Source organism: Calidris pugnax, unplaced genomic scaffold (genome assembly GCF_001431845.1).
Source record: "Calidris pugnax isolate Ruff unplaced genomic scaffold, ASM143184v1 scaffold81, whole genome shotgun sequence".
In the NCBI taxonomy this organism is placed as follows: Eukaryota; Metazoa; Chordata; class Aves; order Charadriiformes; family Scolopacidae; genus Calidris; species Calidris pugnax.
Window position 1 is genome coordinate 9,048,218 of NW_015090880.1, and position 24,042 is coordinate 9,072,259.

Genomic DNA, 24,042 nt, shown 5'->3' on the forward strand with positions numbered 1-24,042 from the left:
AAGCCTAAGCCGCCGGCTGGGCCACCATCATCTCCTCAAACGCAGACTAACATGATAAATCATATGCTCAAAGGCATGGCCAAACAGCCGCCAAGTACTGTAATAGTCTTCCTTCCTTTTATTCAGTGGTTTTCTAGCCTAGCAGTTGCTTGCGTAGTAGTAGAAAGCTAGTTCTCATGTGCAGCTTTATACAAAATACCTAGCGCGATGTGGTAGGTTTTAGAGATTTAGAGGTAGCATTTATTTCAAAATGTCCACATTTTTTTGTCTAGCAATGTCTGACATATGCAACATTTTCAAATATCAACGTCAGCACAAAATAACATTGTTGTTGCATAACATTTTGCATGAAAACTATAAATATGTATGAGCTTTACATGATGTTGGATGAAATGTTTGATAAGTATATCGTATACGTTTCATGTAACTGTCAGTGCTCCAGCTATCTTAGCAGAATATTCTGATGTATAGTAACTTAACCAGGGAAATATTTAAAATAAGAAGAAAAAAAATTAAGATTGACATCTGCTGGCTGCCAAAGTTGTATAAGCATCAATATTTTCTTTAAAGACAGCATCTCTGAGCAGTTGTTCTTATTAACACTTTTGTCTTTTAGTTGTATTTGAGAGCAGATCAGTGTTGCAAATGAGAATGGGCCTGATGCTGCTCTGATCAATGGAAAAGCTTCTCCTTGGCTTCGGAGGTGCAGAAACAACCAGAGTTTACTAAGGAACATGTCTTTGGACTCCTTTTGCAAAAGGAAGAGGTTTTTACTTCTCATAGCCTGGAGGGTGCTGGATTGAGTAGGAAAAAAAGTGAGGGGTTAACCAGCAGTTCTCCAATTTCAGTATTTGCCCAGTAAATTATATTAAGGGGAATCTGGATCTTTTTTTTTTTGTTTCCAGTGCTACAAGAAACAAAAGACAAACTGGAGAAGAAACCCCCAAGGCCCCTATCTGTGGCATAAATCGGCAAAAAACGTAGAGTTTATTTGCACGGTGCTTTACCGTGTTGCATCCCTCAGCCGAGCTGAGCCCCCTGCGATTCCAGATTTCAGCTGACTGGGATGCTGAGCTCCTCTGAAAACCAGCCGTGTCCTGCTCCCTCGACCACCCAAATCTGGCCATTCTGAAAAATACGGCTTCCGTTTTTATGGGAAATTTGTTACTTGTAAACAGGTATTCAGGGAAAGCGAGGAGCGGGCAAGGTTTTGAGGGGTTTTGGTACTTCACCCGTTTATGAATTCTCACCCGTGGCTTTGATACCACGGAGAGGACAAAATAGGGGTGAGTGTGGAGGTGTGACTTTGCACACCTCGGGGCAGCGAGACGTGGTGTCAGCACACAGAACCCTCCCTGGTCACACTCAGCCAGCTCTGTGGAAGCTGTCGTTCAACAAAAATGTGACTGTTTTCTTTTTCTCTATGCTATTTCTCATAAAACACTCTAAATGTTCCAGATTGTTACCACCTCGGATCTTTAATGTGTTATTAGTAATATAAATTACCTAGAAGAATATAATTTAATTCTTTTTTAAAGTCTTCAGAAAACGCTGCAAAATAGCTCAATATAGCTAAACACCAAGCTCCAGGATTTAAACTCTTTGGTTTGTTTGCGGGGTTTTTGCTGTAAAGTTGCATCTTTTTTTTCCCCATATAAATCTTCCTTTAGTGGGATTTCCCACTTTCCACTCCCTCCAGCATGCGTAACTCCTTGACCCTTGTGGAGTTAAATCCTGGAGCAAGGCAGACCTGCAGATATTGCTTTCGGTAGCAGGTGACATTTCAATTGCTCAAGTCTGACAATGTATTGAAAGTACAGACAGATTTGTTTGAATCGATCTTCTTAAAATGGATTTTCAAATAATATACATATGATTTCTAGAATAGCATCATCTACATTGAGGGATACATACTGTTCGTATATTAATGGCCAGATGCTGTCTTTAGGGAATGTGATGTTCTTATTTGAGCTAATAAAGTGCCGCTGTCTCACCATAAAGCAAAACAACTGACAGTATTGTGAAATTCGGAGCTGGAGCACTGCATTTTCATAGTATAATAACGAATGTGGCTTTCTGGTTTGCTCAGTACTAATTATATAAGCATTTAACATATGCATGAAAAGATCTTTAAAGCTGTAGAGTATTATGGGATTTTTTTTTATTATATTTTTTTTTCCAAACCTCTAAAATAACTTACTGTACGTCTAAGCTTTTCATTCTGCCTCCCTTTTAACTCGAGTTCTTGTACTACAGAAAATGTAGGCCGGTTAGTCACACCAGCTAAAAAGTTAGAAGATACAATACGCCTGGCAGAGCTGGTAATTGAAGTCCTCCAGCAAAACGAAGAACACCACGCGGAGGTGAGCAGCGGCGCCCTGCGAGCTCGTGTCCCCCCCAAAGCTCTCCGGCGGGCTCCGGCGCCTGGCCGGCAGCTCCCTCTGCCCGTGCGCTCTTATCTCCTTTAAAAGCCAAAAAAAAGGATTCTTTAAATAACGGTGCTGGAGCGTGAGGAAGGCGAAGTTCAGTTCGGGAAGGTTGCTTTTGCCGAGGGGGGAGGGAGGGCTAAAGGAGGGATTTAATTAAGTTCTGCTCTCCCCTGCGTCAGCCTGCAGCCTGTCGTACGGCGCCAGCAGGAGACGAATCTGGCCAAACGTATTCGCCACCAACCACACACAAGAGCGAGCCCGTCCACTTGTGAGAAAGGTCATGTTTCCAAAAAATGTCATGTCTTTGTGCCTGCAGCCAGCCTTAGCGGGGTCCCTGCAGCATCTTACCGCTCCTGCTGTCCGGAGCTGGAGCGAGGAGAACCATCGCAAAACAAAACAGGGCTTTTTTGGTCCCTTTCCGAGCCTTCAGGTTGTTTCCAGGGGTCTCCCTGGGCCCCCACGGTACATGGTTAACTCACCTGGTTTCCTGCTGGCCTCTTCTGCCTTGGCTTGTTGGGAGTACCTCAGTTGCTAGTCACGGAGGTCAGGATGAATTATTCTCATTATTTGGGTTATCTAAGCCTGATGCAACTACTGTTAACTCTTCGAAGCGCTTTAATGGAAAGATTTGTGTTGTAAGACCAATGAAACCGTGTCATAGTCAAATATAGACCAGAAAATCGTGAGGCTTGCTCCTGGAAATGCTTGACCCCACAGGCAGGTGACATTGCTGGCTGTAGCTCTCAGCACGCCGGGACGTTCCTGCCCGAGCAGGTGACGTTGTGTACCCGTGTAAGTATTTGCAGGATTGAGCCCTCTGTTCTCTATGGATCTGGTGCTCTTGGATACCTATTGAAAAGTTTAACCGGTTGGAAATTCAGAGTGTTTATGACTCTAGGTAATGTTACACTCATTCACTCTTTTCTCTTTTCCTTCCCATTGATATATATATATACTCACTATATTTTGCGTTAAGAGCGTTTGATAAATAATTTCGCAGTCACCTAAAAATCATGCCAGTGTATATTAAATTTGCAGTATAATTTAAGTTATTGATAATCCACGACAATCCGCAACACCCAACTAATGCCTGATTGCATATTTAAATTTCCTCCCTGTTTTTCTACTGTTCATTCAATCTTGGATGATCCTGGCAGGGGAAAGAGGTATGTGACTAAACCGAACGAAACGAGTCACTCCTGTCATATTTCGTGCATGCCCTTCTCAGTGCCATGTTTCCTACTGGGATTTTACCCCGGGGTTGCCCTCGCTTCCCAGGAATGTAACGGCAACTTCGAGTCGGCTGCTTGCGGAGCTGGTAGCCCGACACAGGAGGGTAAATGTGGCATAGCAGTCCAGTCCATGCATGTAGCAATGGGTATATTTTACGAGCGCTGCAGTTACATCCCAACACAACCCTACCTGCCTGGACTCTCCTCAGCCTGTTGTTACCTCTGTCGTTTTGCATTCACCCGACCTCCTAGCACACTGTGGTGGAGATGGGCTAAGTACTACACGAGTGCCTAGAATGGTAGTGGTCTTCCTCTGGTTTTGTCTGTATGTGCCTTGTACTGGATATACAGTATTTATATGTAGAGAGAGAATATACGGGGTGAAGAGTGAAATAAACTTCGTTTTTACAAAAGCGAGGGGGTGCCCGAGAGCCCCACGTTTGTGCACAAATATCCTTGCGTCCAAGGATAACGAGGGTTTTATTCCACTCATCACCGGCACAGGCTTGATGTGCAACCAGCCAGGAAGGAGCTGTTACTAAAACGCAGGTTATTTTGAAAATAGTAGAGTTCTGAAGGAAGTGGTTAGAGGGCCGGTCGTGTTCAGCCAGATCCTCACCAGGAGGAAGACTCCAAACAGTTCTCCAGCATCTCTTGTGTCACGGGGCTTTGATTAGAGACAGAAGGTTAATGCCAACACGGATAAGAGGCATCCCGGTCCCTCGTTCTGAACGGTGACCTGGAAGGGTGAAATTCATCTCTCTCCAGAAGCCCGGCACGCTGTCGGTGCGATACTGAATCCCTGTCCCGAGGGTGGCTGTGGCATTTCAGCAGTGTACGGGCGCTGGGCCAGCTCTCCACACACTTTGAATTGCACCCAAAGGAAGAGAGAGAAGAGGCTGGGTGGTTTATCTCTGATTTTATTACGCGCTGTAGCCACAATATGCTCTCACTGCGCAATGAGAATCGCTGAGGTGTTGCACTTTTTTTTTCCCAAATTATTCCAGGTGAGGTTTTTTTTTTTGACATGGTATCCGTTCACCTGGAGAAGGTTCGACCTGCGACTCTTTGGTCTACTTTGGTTGTTCAGCAGAAAATTAAATCGCACCACTTACTGAAGAAATGCCTTAATTTACTGAAAACCAACAGTTTTTGCAATTAAAACATGCCCCTTTTTTCCCCCACGTGGCAGACTCCCTAATGAGAACCCAGCAAATAAAACTCAGAGCATGGAAAATGTTCAAAAAGCATTACAACAGAAGTACCGTGTCTAGTCAGTTGGGTTTGTCTCACCCGTAAGAAGGGAGGAAACCAGCGCAGGCAGAGATGCAGCAGAAACCGTGTGCCTACGTCTGTAATCTCTGAGAGCGGGAGGTCTCTGTCATTGTGTCATCTCTCCCATCAGATGTCTCCCACCCTTTCCGTTCCTCTGGAAGACTGATGACAAATGCCAGAGACGATGCCATTCACCTATTTTTAAACTTGTGTTTTCTCTCTCTATGTATACGTATGTGTATATGTATATATGTATTTTAACTCCTTGAGGTCATACATATATACATGTGTATCCATGTGTAAAATATACAATAATAGGTGTGTTTGGCTAGAAAGCACACTATCCCCCTCCCCTTTACATTGTGTTTTGAGCAAAGTAGATGGTAAATGCCAGGTAAGTAGATGGTAAATAAATTAAATGTTACCATCTTGAAAGAGATTTTCAAGGTATGTTGTTACTTACCACAGGAAGGTCCTGCTACCGAGACTAGGGAGGAGGAGGTTGAAGATCCTGACATAAGTTAGAGACTTACAGAGCTAAAGTTTAACTTTTCCAGCAACAGGGAAACTGTGACTGGTTTGGGCATATTTTTTTTCCACAAATGATCACGTTTTTCTTCACAATATCTCTGAAAATTAGCTCTTTTTTTTTTTTCTTTTTTTCTTTTTCATGGAAGCAGGTTTTTATTGCAGGACTCTGAAGTGTTTATGTTGGAATTTGTTGCAGAAGATATTCTTTGGCCTCCCCTCTTTTCCCTCCCACCAAAATGCCGATTGTTGTTGGTCCTTCTTTGCCCGCAGAGTGTGGGCAGTGTCTGATGGGGACACAGCCTGGCAGGCACTTGGCCAACAGAGGCACAGCCGGAAAAACCACATCCAGCCCCGGCATCCTCCTTGAAAACCACAGGCGAGAGCTACTAATTTTAAGAGGACAACCCTATGGCTCAGCATCTGCTGGTGTCCCACCTGCACTTTGGGGAGAAGGTTTGAGCAGACATCAGGAGTAGACTTGGATCTTGATGATTTTGGTTCCTGTGTGGGTTCTCAGCAGTTCAACACCTCCCAGTGCGCCCTCCCAGGCATCCAGTGGTGTGCCTGGTTGGACACCAGCACCAAACATGGGAGGAAGATCTGAAGAGCATTGCCACACATGCTCAGCTCTCCAGGCCCCCTCACCTCAGTTTTGGCTTTCCAGAATAACGACTCTGCAAACACCCAGGGCCACCAGCGCATCAGAGACTGAGCTTTCCAAGCACCCCAGGGCAGGCTTTGCTGTGGTGGTACCCACCAGCATCCTCCACATGTGTGGGGCTGGCAGCAGTGTGTGGGCAAAGGAACCCAGTGTGGCCACCTTGTCCCCATGCTGTGACCACAAGGACACTGCAGCCTGCTGGTGTTGCCGCTCCAGGCACAGCATTTACCCAGGGCACAGCCCACCTCATCCACAGCTTCACCCCTGTGACAGGGCAGGCCCAACACTAAGATTAGTTTGGGGGTAATTGAGTTATTTTGGTTATTTCACATCTTGGATGTGCTCTGGGCGCATAACGCCCAGCACCACATGCAGCCTAGCACCAGTTTTACATCAGCTCGTGGAAGAGTAGCAGGGCAATGCCAGTCCACTTTATATTTTGGGGGAATGAAGGAATGGAAGTGGTCCCAAAAATCCCCTGCTGATATGAAGGGGTCCGTGGCAGTAACCTGGTCTGGGGGCACTGCTCCCTCCCCACGGCCGGAGCTCTGCTCTGGTATCCGTGCAGGTCTTCATCAGTGAATCAGGACTGAGCCCCAAGAAAGTGAAAGTCCATTCCGCTTATCCATGTCTGCTAAAATCTGCAAAAAGATACCTCTCCCTGCCTGGCAATGCCTCTTGGAACTGATTCATCTATTCCCAATCTTTCCCATTTCATCTCCAGTCTTGTGCCTTTGCTAGAGGTTTCTTTTTCTTGCCGGAAAGTGCCGGAAAGCTGTTTCTTAGATCTGTTAAGTCCCTGAGTAATTTCCTATCACTTCAAAATGACAGCACATGGTCCTAACGACAGCACTTCTCATATTGCATGTTCCCAGCCAGAAGTGATTACTAAACACGCATGCATGCGTTTGCAGCATTCACATCTGAGCCATGTATGATGTGAATGTCACGTCAGAGGGGCCCGAACAGTGAGTTTTAAGGACCCATGTGCATGAGAATGAGTTACTTCACTGATATTTTTTTGGTTTTCAAGTTTAGATATATTTTTTCCTGCCTCTGTGACTCTACAGGCTTGCTGTAGATTTATTTTTTTTTTTTAATCTTGGCATGTTGATAATAGAGCTTTCTAATCGGTTTCCTAATCAGTAGCACTATGAAGGTGGTAGTGTGTTTCTATGGATGTGTAGAGCTAACCATGTAAAATGAACAGTGCTGTTTTAACTTCTCCTGGTCATGCTTGAAATGTTCCTAAAGAAGAGTGTGAGTGATTTAGGATGGATTTGAATGTCTTAGGCTTCTGGTTTTTCAAGACAAATAGAAGTAGCGAATCCAAATGAAATTTAAACTGTTGAAAAGTACAGCAGAAAACCCACAAGCACAGTGAAGAAACTCCCAAATTTCTATACTTAAGAATTAGTTGATTTTTCTGGTAATTAGCATAATTAATGATGAATGAAGTCATTTATTGTAAATTGAACAGGTGAAACCTTCTCGGCCACGCTACAGCTGCGAGCCTTTATGGTGGAGCTCTGAACAGATCCTCTGCAAGAAACCTTTGTCTTAACATAGCAGTGCCTAATTCCTGCGATTAGCGCTGCCAGTGCAGGCTAGCACTTCAAAGCACTGTTCTCTTTACAATAAAGGTAGTTTCCATGGGATGCACTATTTTTATTTTTTTTTTTTTTTTGAGATATGTGGCCTAACACCTTTTCCCTGTGCTTTATTCGAACTAATATGCTTCTTTGTTATCTTTTTCTACCAACTCTGAAGGCCTTTGCTTGGTGGTCAGACTTAATGGTGGAGCACGCGGAGACCTTCCTGTCACTGTTTGCAGTGGATATGGATGCTGCGTTAGAGGTGCAACCCCCAGACACCTGGGACAGCTTTCCGCTCTTTCAGCTCCTAAACGATTCCCTCCGTAGTGACTGTATGTATTGTATTTTGATCATTTCTTTTTTCAGTGGGCAGCTCAGGTTACTGCTAACGCTTTCAGCCTCTCCGTACTGCACAGAGAACTGAGATGGGTAGAGGTTTACAGGACATACTCTTTTGGCATCACCTCGATTCTGTTCCATTCCCACTAGAAAAAAAAGCACACAGACACCCCTTAAATCAAATGCCTCAGTCGAAGGTGAGAAGTTGAACTTCTGTTTTGCTTCATCTTCTCACATCTCTTGGTAACGGCTGCCTGATAAGCAGGGAATTAGGTACTCGATCTCACTGTCATTAAATGTGTGTATCGTTTTATATGTGTGTACTACATTTATTTAACATGGAGTAAAACAGTCCCTGCTTTAAAAGATTTTATTGACGGGAGGAAAATATTAAGGTAAAATGGAAGTAGTAGTGTAAAAGTATGGATGAATAGTGCTTTGTGAAATAAGGCTCTTCTCCAAAGCACGAGCCCATGCCTTCAAAGCCCCTGGGGACCTGGCACTCTCCCAGGTGGTCCTACTGCTCCCCCGGGAGCTGGTGGCAGAATTGGCATTGCCTTCAGTTGGGTCCCAGACCAGGGCCCCGGTAAGACCATGTGAAAAAGCCAGGGACTCGTCCTCCGAGAGCAATTTCCAGCATCACAGTCGTAACCATAGCAGAAATGGTTCTCCTACCTGCTAAAGCCATAATGTTTGCCATGCTGTATTTCTTACATCCGTTTGATTCACAGGAACTGATATAATGTATTTGTAAGTTTGACATTAATGGAAAAAAAAAAAAGATTTGTTGTCTGTTTATTTGTTTGGAGTAAGAAGCCATTCCTGCTGTCTTTGTCGTGAACATTGGTGCCTGATGCCAGCTCCTGTTATGTTCTTGAAGTTTCTTCTTCTTTGTTGACAAATTCGTTGTGTAATGAAGTGCCACACTGTGGTTTGTTACAGAGCTTTCAGTAACTGTAGTGTCTTACTATACTTTTATTTATCTATTCTAGATAATTTGTGCAATGGAAAATTCCACAAACACCTCCAAGACCTGTTTGCTCCACTTGTTGTTAGATATGTCGATCTGATGGAGTCCTCAATTGCACAGTCAATTCACAGGGGCTTTGAGCGGGAGTCATGGGAGCCAGTAAAGTAAGGAAACCTCCTTTGATACAATCGGAATTTGGGTGCAAATGGATGGAGATTCGTACAGAGATGAATTAGCAAACATTAGACTGGACATGCAGAAAGTGCTTTGGATTTTCTAGTTTAATGCTAAAAATAGAAGGCCTGATCTCTTCAGGGTTTTCAAGTTAATGAGGGAAATGGTATTTGCTTTTTGAAATGCGTTGCTGCCTCAGTTTCAACCGTGTGCCTTTGGACATGGAAGCATGAAAATATGAAAACCTTCTTAGCTGGCATGGCTTTTTGGATCCCATTCTAAAAGGCCTTTCCCAATGCTGCTTTTGAACTCGAATAGCTCCTTTTCAGAACAAAAAAACCCCTTCTTTCACTGTGTTCAGCCTAGCCCTATAACCTGTGTGAGTCATTGCCGTGCTTATTCTTCCCAACACTCATTTTTTCCACCCACCCCATGGGGGATAGGGCCACATTGTGCTTCTCACGTCAGCCCCGTGGCTGGTGGTTCAGAGTGTCCCTGTGTCCTAGAGCAGCTCTGCCAGGTCCCAGCTCCCTGGCCTGTAGGATTAGACCTGCAGAAACCCTAGAAAAACACGGGCAAGGTGATTCAGGCAGAATCAATTATTAAATTTAGAGAACTAGGAGTTTACCAGCAAGAAATGAGTAGCCTGAGAGAAACCCAACTTGAACTACAAGAGCTGGTGAATGATAAAAATGTGGCATGTGCTTTGGATTACTGTTGTTATTTCACAGGTTTTGAAGCATTGCTGAACCCTGTCATGCTTGCTCTAAAGAGCCAAGTCAGATCCTACAAAGGAAAAGAACTGACTTTTCCTTCTAATAAAGGTATTAGAAGAGGAAGATCAACCCTTTGCAGAGAGCGTGAGTCTGGTGGTGGCTCAGAGAGGGGATTTGGACCAGGTGACCTTCCCCGCTTTTCCTGTGATTCTCTAGGCGAAGTTAAGTGGCACTGCACTCTCAGAGGTTGCTGTATAAAAGAACGTGTGGTCTTTCAGGGCTTTTCACACCAAATATGTTCCGTTTACAAGGAGAAGAGATTTTGTTCGGCAGCCAGCCTCCCATATGCAACCTGGAGTCTGAGCACCCAGGTTTTTTCCTTTCTTTCTTGTGCATCCTCAGAAACCGTAAGGATTCTGCCTGCCAAATCTCAGGCCTTTTCTTGACACCTGATCATCCCCTCTGTTTTGAGTGGGGTTAAGTGGCTGGCATTCAGGATTCTCTCTCACTTTCCATTTGCCGTCTTTGGTCTGCAGGCTAACAGGATTAAAAATCCTAAAAAATCTTGTTTCAAATAAGCAGATGTGACCCAGAAAACATACAAGAAATAGATCTTTCGAGTAGGAGAATGCCATTTTTACAGCCACTCCTTCAAGCAGAATTGCACTTCGAAGTTAGCATTAACTTCAGTTTCAGAGCTCTGCTTTAGTAATGAATGTTTGTATTGCCTTGTCTGTTATGAAAGAGCAGCAGTTAACTCCGTGTTCCTGTCCACCTCAGTCAAGCAGTCAATAAGCAATTTGTTCTGCTTTTTTCTTTTGTCAGAAGCTGACATCATTTTGGCTTTTAATGACTTTTGTGGCTTAAGTAGAGATGTCCATAAGTACTTGGCTGTGATACTTGCCTGTCAAAATGCTTTATCCCTGGGTATGCCAGTATCTATCATTTTCAGGTTATCTTTGATAGTTATAAAAGATCTTTTCTTAGTTCTCTTGTAATGGTTATTCCCTTCTGGAGTTCCAGTTACAGAGTGCTTTGAGCGTTGCAGTTTCAAGCGAAAGCCCCGGATGGACTATCTGTCTTACAGACTTGGGTATTTAAAAGAATTCTTCCAGCAGGAAAGTGGGTGCTTTTCACAAGAAGCTTGTGTCCATCTGGTGAAAAGATGCACTCCGGGGTGGGATTTTTTTTTTTTTCACTAGTTGGTATTTTGTTCTTGTGTCTCGCACACAAAAGTGCGAGTTGCGAATGCTGGCTTAACGCAGTGTGACCCAGCGAAGGAAGATACCAGCAAACGCACAGAGGGTGGCACATACTGTGTAAGGGAAAAGAGGGGTGTCATTCCTAGGATCTTATGACAGGTTGGATGTGCCGTTCAGAACTAAATGTTAAGGCATCTTCATCTTTTGCCTCCTGGGCAGACCACCTGCTCCTCTTTGTCTGATCGACAGTGAACTTGCAGAAAAACTCAGGTCAGAGACTTATTTTGTTTGATTTGCCTTCATGTATCTACCTCCTTCTCCCCCCACGTGTCCCTCCTGCAGCACAGTCCAACTTTCAGCTACTGATTCTCAAATAGTTTGGACCAGCCAGTTCTCATCCGAGTCGTGGCCTTCCATTACTGCCTCTCCAGCAGAACTTTTTGGGAACTGGAAACTCTGTGCACTATGTTTTTCCACGGCTTTATTCTGCTTTGAAGAAAGCCCTTCAGGTTGGCCAGAAAAGATAGATCATTGTGGCTGTCTGTTCCACCGAGCTTACTGTTGTCCTGCTTTGGATCTCTACAGTTAATTGTGAGAAGGAAATCTCATTATCTCCTGTTAACCAAGAAATTATTCCACAACGTAGAGTCTTTTGAAAGGGTTTCTCTATGCTTGCGCTTGCAATCAAGGCTGAAATACGTAGCCCTCCATAACCTGACCAGATGGCAGTTTGCAAGCATGTATTTCTTCTATTTTCATTGCCGAATACTCTGCACCTTATGCTACAAGGAGTTAGGTATAGAAATCGCAAACAGTGAAAGAGATACTGTTAAGTATCGAAAACACGGGGGGGAAATGCATCGATATAATGTGCTCATGAGGGCTATGTAATCTGCCTCTGCAGAGCTGCTGAATTTGCAGGGGGTCCGTGCCCTATAGCTAGAGCAGCTGGTGTGCTTGTATGAATCCACGCAGAGAAATGTGGAACGCTTGTCCTTCGCACAGTCATCCAAATACGGAGGATACAGAGTAGGTCTGTTCTCTGGTGAGTTGAGAGGTCTCGGAAAAGTAGGGTTTGCAATGTTGGGTTTTTTTGGTTTGTTGTTTTTTTTTTTTTTTGAAAACACGGGGGGGAAATGCATCGATATAATGTGCTCATGAGGGCTATGTAATCTGCCTCTGCAGAGCTGCTGAATTTGCAGGGGGTCCGTGCCCTATAGCTAGAGCAGCTGGTGTGCTTGTATGAATCCACGCAGAGAAATGTGGAACGCTTGTCCTTCGCACAGTCATCCAAATACGGAGGATACAGAGTAGGTCTGTTCTCTGGTGAGTTGAGAGGTCTCGGAAAAGTAGGGTTTGCAATGTTGGGTTTTTTGGTTTGTTTTTTTTTGTTTTTTTTTTCCCTGCTAGCTTCTCAGAGAACGCTGATTTATCTTACAGCCAGCAGACACGTACGTGTGTGTGTGCGTCTCTGTGTGTGTGTCTGTGTTGAAAGATTCTTTTTGAGCAAATGCTAAAGCCGGTGCAATGGCAGCCAATTTCAACCGCTTGACTAGGACGTTACTCATTGACCTATGGCTGTCTCTACCGCACTGTAGTCCTGGCTTTAGCATCTATTAATTGCTCACTAACCCTCTGCAGACTATTTATAAATGTATCGTTAATATAAATGTGAGAATTTAAAGAGTATGATTATACTAATCGTTTGATGAGACTGTACTCCTACAAAATGCTAGTGAAAAATGTTTCCCCTTAAAAGAAGCACCGTTGTAGTGAAAATGAGTATTTTTGTTACTATTCTGGGTGTCAGTCAGAGGAAGAGCACAGATTTGACTGCCTACTTCACTATCAAGCTCCTTGCTTCACATCAAGGCTTTTGCGAAAAGATTTGCTCTCGAGCATTTGCTCAGCCTAGGCAGTAGGGCTGTAAGCATTTATAGTGATGGAAGAGACAGGCGTTTGCATCTTCCATCACTAAACCATTTCAGGCATCCCAGAGGAGCTGAGCGTTTAAGTAGGGACAAGGCTCTCGTTTCGCTCTGTTCTGAAACCAGGAGACACCTCAGGATAAATACTGTGATTTTTTTCCTGCCCTCCATTTCAGCGCTAGGGCAGCTCTACAGGAGCAGCCCCCGTGCAATGGGACGTGTTTTCTGTGATGGGTGCTACAGTGCGGTGTGAGCGTTGGGATGTTGTCCAGGGGTGTGTTGCCAGTCTGTCTGCACTGAGAATTTGCCGGCAGACAGTACAGGTGAAAGCCATTTACAGACACAAACCGGGGTGAATCAGAAGCAGCCACGAAAACAAGCAATACAGCTCCAGAGAACGCGTCTTTTATCAAACGTATCAGGATCCAGTCCTGAAGCTGAGTCGTCTTAAATCAGACAGCCCTCATCTTGTTGATGCAAATGCCCACATTCCCTGCCTGATGGCTGAGGTTATATTTAGCCATCTATATTAAATAGGCATGGCTGGCTTCTAGAAACAGTTTCTCATCTTGGACCTGTAGTTTTATGGTCTGAGCAACTGCAGGCTGGAACATTTGTTGGGAATATTAATCATTTTTTACAGGTCTCATTGCAACTGTTAGTCAGATAATTAGATTGGTTGAACCTGCAAAACTGTGCATGTCAATTCAGGAGAATATTTTTAAAATTAGTTACTGTATGTTAACATAATATACTCCATTATTTTGCTGTTTTGTTTTGTTTTAAGAGTACTAACTTATTCTTGCAACATATCCTTGCATCAGCAAAATAATGTGTTGTATAAAAGAAATATGTTTCCGTGTGAATATAGTATACTGTTTACTCTAGAAGTCATATTTTATTAATACAGTGTTTTTATTAATATAACACTGTCACTTCTTGAATTTTAATATTAAAACCAAAGGTCCTCTGATTTATGTATTTACCATCTGGCTAAGTTATTTAAGTTGCTTTTCCTTATACATTTATATGTTGTCCACCTCTTGCTATTTCTTTATTTATTCCATACCAGTATCTAACCACATGCACTGCCATTTCTGAAGATTTAACACTCTCTCAATCACTATGGAGTCTGTGTCTCATTCAACAATCATATCATCTTAATAGCAGATACAGTATGAATGGAAACAATGGGCAGCTTTGTTACGTTAGTAAATTCTCTTCTCTGCTCACTGCCTAAGGAAGAGAACAAGCAGGCAGCGTGACATCAAATCTACTAAGAATCATAGAAACAAAAGAAAACAAGAACGTGCCTTTTTTATTTCACTAGGAAAACACTTTGGATTGTGGTTTTCCTCCCCAACAAGGGATTTTATTCGCAAAGGGAGAATGGCAATAAAGTCTATTCCCTGGGAGTTGCCACCAATGAGAAGCCAAGCTCTTGCAGAGAAGCGGTTCAGTTCTGGTGCATTAGGAAGCATTTCTTCAGTACAGCCAGCTCAAATCCCTTACTTTGGTTTTTGATGTACAAAACTTGCAGCAAGAAATGGAGTTCAAAATATGACTCAAGGAAGTTGCTAAGATTTTAATATTCCTTGAAAGACATAGTGTATAATTTGATAGTTTTCCAAGAGTCCAGATGATGGGTGACCGGACAGTAACTGATTTCATCCAAGGCCATGGGAGACACCTCCTGTGGTGGCATGTCCCGGAGCTGTCACTGAGGCAGGGAAGTTTGAAGGCTGAAGCTGTGCCCGTGCACATTGATCGAAAATCTTTGGGTAGCTTCAGCAGTGCAGGGTGAAGCTGAAATCCTGAAGTCCTGATTCCATTTTCACTCAGCCCAAATAAAGATCCAGTGAAAACAGTGTCAAAGCACCTGGTTTTGTTCCTCATGTGGGACTGTAGAACCATCTGTGGATTGTGTACCAGTGTGCCGTTACTAGATTAACCCAGAAACCAGATCTCTTTTTGCAAAACAGTTGCATGTCTGAAAATATTTATTGAAGTCATGATGCCCAAGTGCACACCCTTCAAAAATTACCTTTTGGATGTCTTGGTCATCCCATGGCCCATTTCCAGCCAAGAGACATTCACAAACCAGAGTAACCAGTAACCAGAGTTACTAAATGGAGTTCATTCACAGTGCACATGCAGAGCTGGGCGACCTGTGGGCCCCAGGGATGCAAGGGCAGGCTCAGGGCACGAGTCTTTGGAGAGGAAGAACCTTGTGGTTCACCATTCTGTTACTCCAGATCAGCCCATCCTCATTATTTGCAGAGCATAAGATAAACAGGGAGGTTTTGGAGTGAAATCTCAACTCAGTTGAATTTGGTGGCAAGAAAAACTCTTACAGACTTCTGCACAGCTGGAATTTTGAGCTCTCTGGTTATTATTTTGGATCCCAATTCCCTAGTAAATCCCTTAGTTTAGCTCTTTCGTCCAGCCTGAGTGTGTAAGAACTCACACTCACTTGCTTACCAGAGAGATTTTTCCAAGGGAACGCTGCTCTCTGCACTCTCAAATGGTATCAGGACTTGAAGGGGCAGTTATTTTCTGTGGGCGTTTGAGTTCTCCGTTAATTTGCTACTTTCTTTGTGATTCTTCTTCTTTTCATTCTGTTTTCTTTTTTTGTTGGGTTTTTGGTTTTGTTTTTTTTTTTAGTAACTTGCTTTTTATTGTGAACTGCAGACCCAGTACACTGAAGCTTCCATACTCATGCTTCTTCCTGAAATGTTTTGCTTTAGTTTTTTAACTGTCGTCGTGCTGTGAACTTTGCGGATTTGTTTATGAGTGTCACGTGCTTCTGCTACATCTGCATTGTCACTGTTATGGTATTTTTTCTTTCTGTCTGTTTCTTCCACAGGAGTTTAACAAGTAATCTGCCCAATGTGAATCTACCAAATGTGAATCTCCCTAAAGTACCAAATCTACCAGTTAACATCCCACTAGGCATCCCACAAATGCCTAGCTTTTCTGCACCGTCATGGATGGCTGCTATTTATGATTCTGAGTGTGTATTCAGTTCAAATTAGATCTCATTTAAATTTAAAGTAATCTTGGCATGGATATGTATTGTTTGTTTCTGTGCATTATATAAAACTTTAAAGAGTGATACAGTTAATTAGACGTTTTCTAAATGAGACACTAGTGAATTTCTGGCATGTGTATTTTGAGGGTTTTTTGTATAAATCTTTGAAATTTGTCTTACTCCCACTGAGAGTTTGAGCAAGTATCTTACTTTACAAAATAGCTGTCGACAATGGGACATGGTCTGAACAACATACGAACCACAGAGTTTATAATGCGACATTATGTACCTCAGCAAAGAGTTTTGTCCAAAAGAGAAGATGAACCAATTTCAATGCCAGTCAACCAATTTCTGTGGACCAGATGTAGATCTAAAAGTGAATTTTATGTCATGCAGGCTCTGCATTTCCCAGATAATAATTTTTGTCTTAATTTTGATGAAACAGTTTAACAAAGAGGAACACCCTGCAACAATTTTTATTCATGTTGGGGGAGCTGCCAGAGAGCAATTGAAGCCCCGTAGCCATCATTACAGCCTGAATAATGCCGTGACCAACTAAAGAAAGATATTTTCAATGTGGGCTTCAGACTGTGGCCTGGAAAATCGGGCACAGTGTCAAAGCAGTCGATCTGTGGGAGCCTTGTGCTCCCAGGTCCCTGTCTGAGCATCCCAGGGTGTACAGGTGGAGCTCAGGGGGGACATACCGCAAATCTGGAGCACAGATTAGGCAACTTCTGTTTTTATAGCAGATTTCCCTTAAAAGTCCCAGCCACCAAGCAGTGTGTATGGTGACACACAGTGGGCTCAACCCAAATCTTGGCATTTGAGGTAGCTCATTTCCCGAGATGCTCTAGCACAGGTACTGAGATCTTGCCAGTTTTCCATCCAAATTCCTAGAGGGTTATTTGGGGTTGGCATGGGGTGATCTCAGCCAGCCCTGCACAGATCTGTTGCTTTTATCCTACCTTCTCACTTAAAACTGAAGAAGCCCCCCAAAACTACCCTTGTCATGCTTACTGAAACGCCCTCGATTACATCTACACCTGGAGTCCACCAAAATGCCTCTGCCGTTTGCCTCGTGCAGGCTGTATTGCAGAGCAGTGGTAACGAACCAGAAGTAAAACAAATACTGATCTTTGATCTTTTTTTTAATGGATTTTTAAAACCTTTCCAATATTAGCACGGTCGTTTATGTTTCAAAGCTATACAACTCATATTCATGCTAAGATAGCTATATTAAAGGCTAGCTTAGGCAGTTGTCTGTAAAGAGTACTTGAAAGTTTTAATCTTTCTCTGTGCATGCTTTGTGGTATTGCTCTTGAAAAGATAAGAATCATGTCATGGCAGAAAATTGGATAATGCCTCTGAAAACGCTTGAGCATCAGTGGTGTATTGCAAGCTGCCTGTGTGATTAGAGTAATTGCGGTGCTCACAAGCAAAATATTAACAGTGCACTTTGGAAATTAACAGAATGTATTGTTTACTTGCACGGAGCCCTAATCAAAAGTGAGAAAAAGACCAAGAATAATACTTTAAAAATTTTGCAACCAACTGGGTGTCATAGTGTTGCTGTAGTAAATACCAATTATTGTATTTGTACCTATTTAATTATTTAAAACAGAAATCCATGCAGTTCAAAAACTGGACTTTGACTGTTAAAGCTTATTTATACCCAAGCGCAGATGTGAACTGGATGAAACTAAAACCTGGCGGTAGAAGAACGCTTGAGACTGTTGTACAAACCGGTCCCCTGGTTAACAGAAAATGCCTGATTCTTTATCTTTTCATCTCCCTGGTTTCCTTTTACTCACCCTTCCCCTCCATCAAGGACGTGTTACCTGTTGCTTAGTGTCAGACACGTTTCTCCTACAACCCAGAGGGTTCATCCTTTATCTCGTTAACTCTGTTAGCACAGGAGCCCGCAGGACCCCTCTAGCATGTTGGGACTACGGTTCTCACCTTGCGGTAGCCGTGTTTGCATTAGCTCTGGTCTCCTCTAGCATTAACTCAATGCAGCTGGCATCTGTCACAATAGAAACACCCTCCCCTCATCCGTTTCTATAGATGATGTCAGCACAAGTGGTAATGCATGGTGTGTTAAATATCTTATAAATTACCGTGTTAGCATTAGTGGTATGCGAGGAGGGGGTTGAAACTCTTGAAGCTCCCTTTGGTAATTGTTCTGAAAAAAAAAAAAAAAAAAAAAAAAGGGGGGGGGGAGGGGAGGGGGAGAAAAAGGGAAAAAAAAAGTGAGGGAGAAGGAGAGAGGGAGAGAAACGGGTTATGGATGCATAAATTTCTCTGCACAAACAGACCGCAATCCAGTTCTGTATTTTTATTCTGTAAGTGGAGGTTTGAGATATAATTATACTGTGAAAAGAGCCGGTGTAGCTACACACTGCAGGACCAAAGACTTCCATCTGGGCAGGGGTGTGGGTACGAGAATATACGCATGGGAGAGAAATTCAGAGCTTTCTGACAGACCAAAGATGTTGCAAAATAAATTTTTTAAAAAAGGAAATTTGTTGTCCTATGGATGCCTTTGCAAGAGGCAGATCTGTGAAAAGGTGCAGCGGTCAGTCCTGCTAAAACTCCTGGATATGAGATGTCTAGTGCCCTTAGCTCAATTGACTTACCCCGATTTTTTTTCAGCTGTTCAAGAGATAAAGTGTGTCCTCGCTCACCACTTGTTAGCACTGTCCCTTACCTGGAAACGGGGGCGTCACTGGGGGGGACAAGACAAACTCAAGGTATAATTCGGAGGGGGGAGAATTGCATGAAACCCAAAAACTTAATAACTGCATACAGCCTAGTATGGCAGTTATTATTAATCGAGGATTTTCTACCCCAATTTCTGGCCTTAATTCTTAATAATCACATACATTAATGTGGTTATTAACTAAGGCTGATTTTTACCATACACACATTCTTCCCGTTAATATGTGTAACTCATAATGTTGTCTTACTCATCTGGTCTGGAAAGTTTTGTGGGTGATGACAGCAAGGTAGATTAGGCAACTGTATGGTAAAACTCAAAATCCTGATGGTGGAGATTGCCAGCGTTGTCCTGTGTATGAAACTACTGTCTGCCCTACACTTGTTGCAGGAATGGTCTCCACATCAGGTTACAAGGAGCCTGATGCCTCTTATGACTTTTGTTCTCATTTTGCCCTGCCAGCAATGGATCAGGCACCTCAGAAGATCTGTTCTGGAAACTTGATGCCCTACAGACCTTCATTCGGGATTTGCACTGGCCTGAGGAGGAGTTTGGAAAACACTTAGAGCAACGCTTGAAGCTCATGGCGAGTGACATGATCGAGTCCTGTGTGAAAAGGTACGTGCCCGTGAGTGAACCAGTCATGCTTCTCTCAGGAGCTCACAGGATGCAATGGTTTTTTCTGTCTTATTATCAATGAAGCTTCACTTCAGCCACCATTTATTAGGGACGCCTCTGCCCAGCACAGATGTGTTGGAAAGCCACCCTACTGCTGTGAATTGTGAACTCTCCCAAGCAAGGACTTCTCTGTTGAGACACTGGAGAGTGCACATTCACAGTAAGGCCATAAATCACCCATTCTTTCAAGTTTTATGAGTAGTTACTTATTTTTGATGGCGCACATGAGGTCAAGCCTTTGTAAATGCAGTTCGCTGTCAACAAGGTTGAATGCTGAAGGCATAGCCCTAAGTAAGATCTCAGCAGCCACCTAAAAAACACAGATCCATGGAAAAACAAGCCAAAAAGTGATCCTGGAAAGGGGATAGTGTGTAGCTTGGCATGGAGATTTCACACCTGCTGCCAATTGAGAAAAGCTGTTGTATCATCAGCCACATTATAGGACATTCACCTGCAGAAGTTTTTTAAAAAAACTTCTAAACGTACAGGCAGCTGTCATTTTGAAAGCTAAATGTTGAGGTTAAATTTCCAGCCTTTCCAAAATCGTTCATTTCCATTTGGCATCAGAGGTGATGAGGCAGGAGGAAGAAATGAGCTTTGCATTCCATTGTGCAGAAATTAATAGAAAAAGAGATGAACCAAAGGGAAAATGGGTGCCAAATACAGCTGGTAGATGCTAATATTAGCCTCAATGTGTGATGTGGCTGTTCTGTACCACAATTGCCTGGCCACTCCGCAAGTGCAAGCGTGGCATTTATTGTTCATACGTTCCTCACAGTCTGGATACGCAACATCACCACAGGAGAAGGCATATTCAGTCCCCAAGACGTAGGCAGGATACTTGCCCTCCCCTCAAGGCTTGCTCTCTCACTATTCTGGAATAAGCCCCAGCATATTTTAAGTGCAATGAGATGGTCGTGATGTCTTTGGCATTGAGCAAGTCCCCCTTTATTGTGGCAGCTCTCTGTTGGTCCCTTGGCTGGCACGAACACTGAGCTTCAGTTGTCCTCCGGTTGTCAGACCATCCTGTAGGAGCAAAGCCAGCACCAGAGCTCTGCTCTGCCCCTGGCACCACCAGCAAAACACTTATTTTCTCTTTCTTTTTTTTTTTTTTCTTTTTTCAAATTGGAACCAAGGTACCTTTGCTACACCTGCAGTGCAGTTATAGCTGCCATGATCTATAGAAATCAGACCAGGCTAACTGGGAAAAATAAGCAAGTTTCCAGGTACATCTGAAGAAGGGCTTGTGTGCCTGAAAGCCAGGGTTTGGTTTGTCTTCCCAACTGCTTCAACCTTTCTACAAATATGTTGCCCCTCTGTAAAAACCTGGCCCAGCTTGTAATGGTATGACTATATATAATGGTTCTGAGCATAAGTAAGTAGGAACATGCTCATCTCCGCGAGGAGATGGAAAATCCCAGCCACTTTGGGTCCTTTCAGTAATTATCAAGATTCTAGTCCCCGAGTCCAGGCTAAATCTGGCACTGGTAATTAAATCAGTTCAAATGCCACCGCTGATGTAAACCAATATGCTGCCTTCCCTATTTATATCACCTGCAAACAGGGCCTGGCTAAGGTTTCTTTAGCAATTTCAGTTTGACACAACATTTTTCTTCGCGTCTGTCTCTGAACTGTTGAATACCATGGAGGAGCCACCCCGCCTTCCGCACTTGGTTGTATTTCGGTGCTGTCAGGGAAGCAGCCCTTGCAAGGGAGGCCTGTTTCCCTAATAAATCCGGGCAGCGGGACCTACGTACCAGCCCAGCTCTCATCCCAAGAATGGGCGTTTCACATCCGTAAATGAGTTTTCATTTGCATAACCCTTGGGGGATCTTTCAAGATCTCAGAGTTATTCCTGAGCTGCAGTTGATATTATTTGTTATTTCTAAATTGAAGCTCCTATGTTAATTTGTTGGCAGATTCTGTCTGATGTGATAATTGTTCTGTGTGAGGTTAGATTAGTGAAGTACCTCAGGAACCTGCAGAGGGGCTCCAGAGAAAGACACAGTGTGATGCCCACCCTACTGCAGAGTATTGCCCGTGTTCGAGTCACAGATGCCTTGGGATTTTAAAATACGACATGGGATCAAATCCTGTGGTCTTTGGCCCAACGAAACTCTTGGTGTAACATGGTTTGTAAATGCCAGGGATGTCAAATCTGAGCTCAGTGAAAGCTCAGGAGAGCAGAGAGGCGTGGGCTCACACGATGTGTGTGTGTGTTCCTACCTGCCCAAGTGCACCTGTGCACATTCTGCAGGTTTATTGTGGTGAGTACATGTGCTTCAGAGAAACCACGAACTTATGAGACAATTAGGAACTTTCAGCAAGCAAAGAAAATAACGTAGACCTAAAAATGCAACGATCTGGCCATGTCCTTTCAGTCAAGCGATGAATGTGCTTCTGTTACTTGTAGCTGGTATCATGGAGCAATAGGAGCTTCCTTTAATCCGTCAGGCTTGCAATTTGTCTGTGGTTATAAATCAGCTAATGCAAACAAATTATAGGTGTACATTGACACTGCTGTTTGTAACATCATCACACTGTTTATCAAGCATGAGAAAGTCATAGTTTCCCTGAAACCGTTGCACACTTTATAAATAGTGTGTATTCTGGAAAGTGGATTTCTCTTTAAACTGGAAAATCATTTTTAGTAAGAGCACATTTGTAACAATCGCACCATAATGCTCCCAGCAACATTCGTCTTTCTGGTTTGTTGAACTCTTCTCAGTATTGTTTCACATTATTACTAGCTTCAGTATGTTTAAAAAGCAACTGAAATGTCTTTTTTCTACTTTCCTTAACAGAACCAGGATTGCGTTTGAAGTAAAGCTGCAGAAAACCAGCCGGTCAACAGATTTCCGAGTCCCTCAATCAATATGCACCATGTTTAATGTCATGGTGGATGCCAAAGCTCAGTCAACAAAGCTTTGCAGTATGGAAATGGGCCAAGAGGTAAAAATGCAGGTTCTTCCTTTCACAGCTTTTTAAGGCAATATAATGAAATTTCCTATCTCCTGTTGTGCTAGTTTCAGAGCCATTATCAGTTGTGGATTTACCCTTCCATATAGAGTGTGCAGATGAATGTGCAGGGGGCTACTCTCAAATACATGTGATGAATATAAACATTCAGAATCCCTGCCACTTAGGATTGACTTTTTGCAAGGACTGTGGTGTGTATAAGGTATCTCTTAAGCTTGGTTGGTGGATGATGACCACATATATTGAGTCATTAACTGCACCTTGGAGCCAGGTGTTGGCAACACACTTTCTGTGTATGACTATTTTCTGTAGAAAAACATAAGGAAAACAGAAGTGTTGTTGCTGTGGTGCTTGTAGGAAAAAAAAAAAAACAACAACACAAAACAAAACAAAAAAAAGCAAAACACCAAAATAGATAACTTCTAAAAGTAGACTGAAATTCCAGCTGCTGTGACTTCCTTGAGTACTGGCTGTAATCAGCACGCTTGATGGTCCTGGATTTCCAAGTTCTTAATGACTCAAGTTTCCAAACAACAAACCTGTTTTAATTAATTGCTGATATTTTTTTTCCTTCTGAATGCATAGTTGCAGTTTGAAGTTTCTGTGAATTGATCTGTGAATTAGAAAGACATGGTAAATTGGACTAGATTAAATGCATCATAACGATCATTTTGCTACAGTGGCTTCAAGCCAAATTAAATATTCATATACCAGTCTAGAATAAATTCACAAATGCTGTTTGGCTCTCCTATCCTGCTGCTTGTCAGCATTTCCTAGATAAGCTCCTTCACTATAACTTTCCACGGTCAGATTTTGCAGTGAATCATTGCAAGTTGTTTTGGGTTTTTTTAGTTGTTTACCTCACCCTGTTCCTCTGCTCTAAAGGCCATGGGATGCAGCAGGGATCTTTTCCCTGGTGTCAGTGGTGTTTGGATCAGACCCAGCTGTTCTTTTTATTTTTCTTATACGTGTTTCAGTTATGACATTTTATTTGTGACACTCACCTTGCAAGAGAGGTTTCAGGCTGTGCATCGTCAGGTTCTCCCTTCATTCTCCAGCTCAGCTGAGGCAGATCTTCAGTGGGTTTTTGTTGTCTGAGCCTGGAGATGAACTTCTCCACTGTTTTCTCTTACATATTCATACCCATTTATCTCTTCAAATCCATCAGCCCACAGCTACTGCAGCATCTGCCCTGGCAGTGCCCCATCAGCCAGGAAGGCCCATGGTTGCGATGCTCCCTGCGGCAAACCAGGATCAAACCCTTGTGCATTACACTAGCACGGTCCCTGGGGACCGGGATGCTTTGGGGATCAAGCAGACTCCAATATCATGACAGAGCAAACTCATTGTGTTCCTAAAATTGTCAGGTTAAGTATTCAGATGGTCACGAGACTGGTAACATCTGGATATGGCGTGACCAGGCACTGACTGCATTTTTCCGTGCTAGCTTGTGATGCTCTGTGCTTGCCACAGTTTCCTCCCAATTTTGAGCATCAGTTGCTCAACGTTGCACATTTGGCCTGAGTCAAACGGGCAGCAGGGTTGTGTCTCTGCTGCATCAGCTCTGCAAACTTGCCTGTGCCACT

The 24,042-nt window shown here is 43.3% G+C and overlaps 1 protein-coding gene across 1 annotated transcript in view; it reads left to right on the plus strand.

The window, feature by feature from the left end:
• The window catches only part of CADPS (Ca++-dependent secretion activator), a 350,522-nt gene that overhangs the window by 290,727 nt on the left and 35,753 nt on the right, over positions 1 to 24,042 (plus strand). The window contains exons 20-26 of the mRNA XM_014946638.1: positions 2,257 to 2,363; positions 3,587 to 3,595; positions 7,899 to 8,055; positions 9,055 to 9,196; positions 15,919 to 16,065; positions 19,262 to 19,417; positions 22,282 to 22,429. Of these exons, the coding sequence (XP_014802124.1) occupies positions 2,257 to 2,363; positions 3,587 to 3,595; positions 7,899 to 8,055; positions 9,055 to 9,196; positions 15,919 to 16,065; positions 19,262 to 19,417; positions 22,282 to 22,429 (866 nt within the window). The remainder of the gene's footprint in view (positions 1 to 2,256; positions 2,364 to 3,586; positions 3,596 to 7,898; positions 8,056 to 9,054; positions 9,197 to 15,918; positions 16,066 to 19,261; positions 19,418 to 22,281; positions 22,430 to 24,042) is intronic.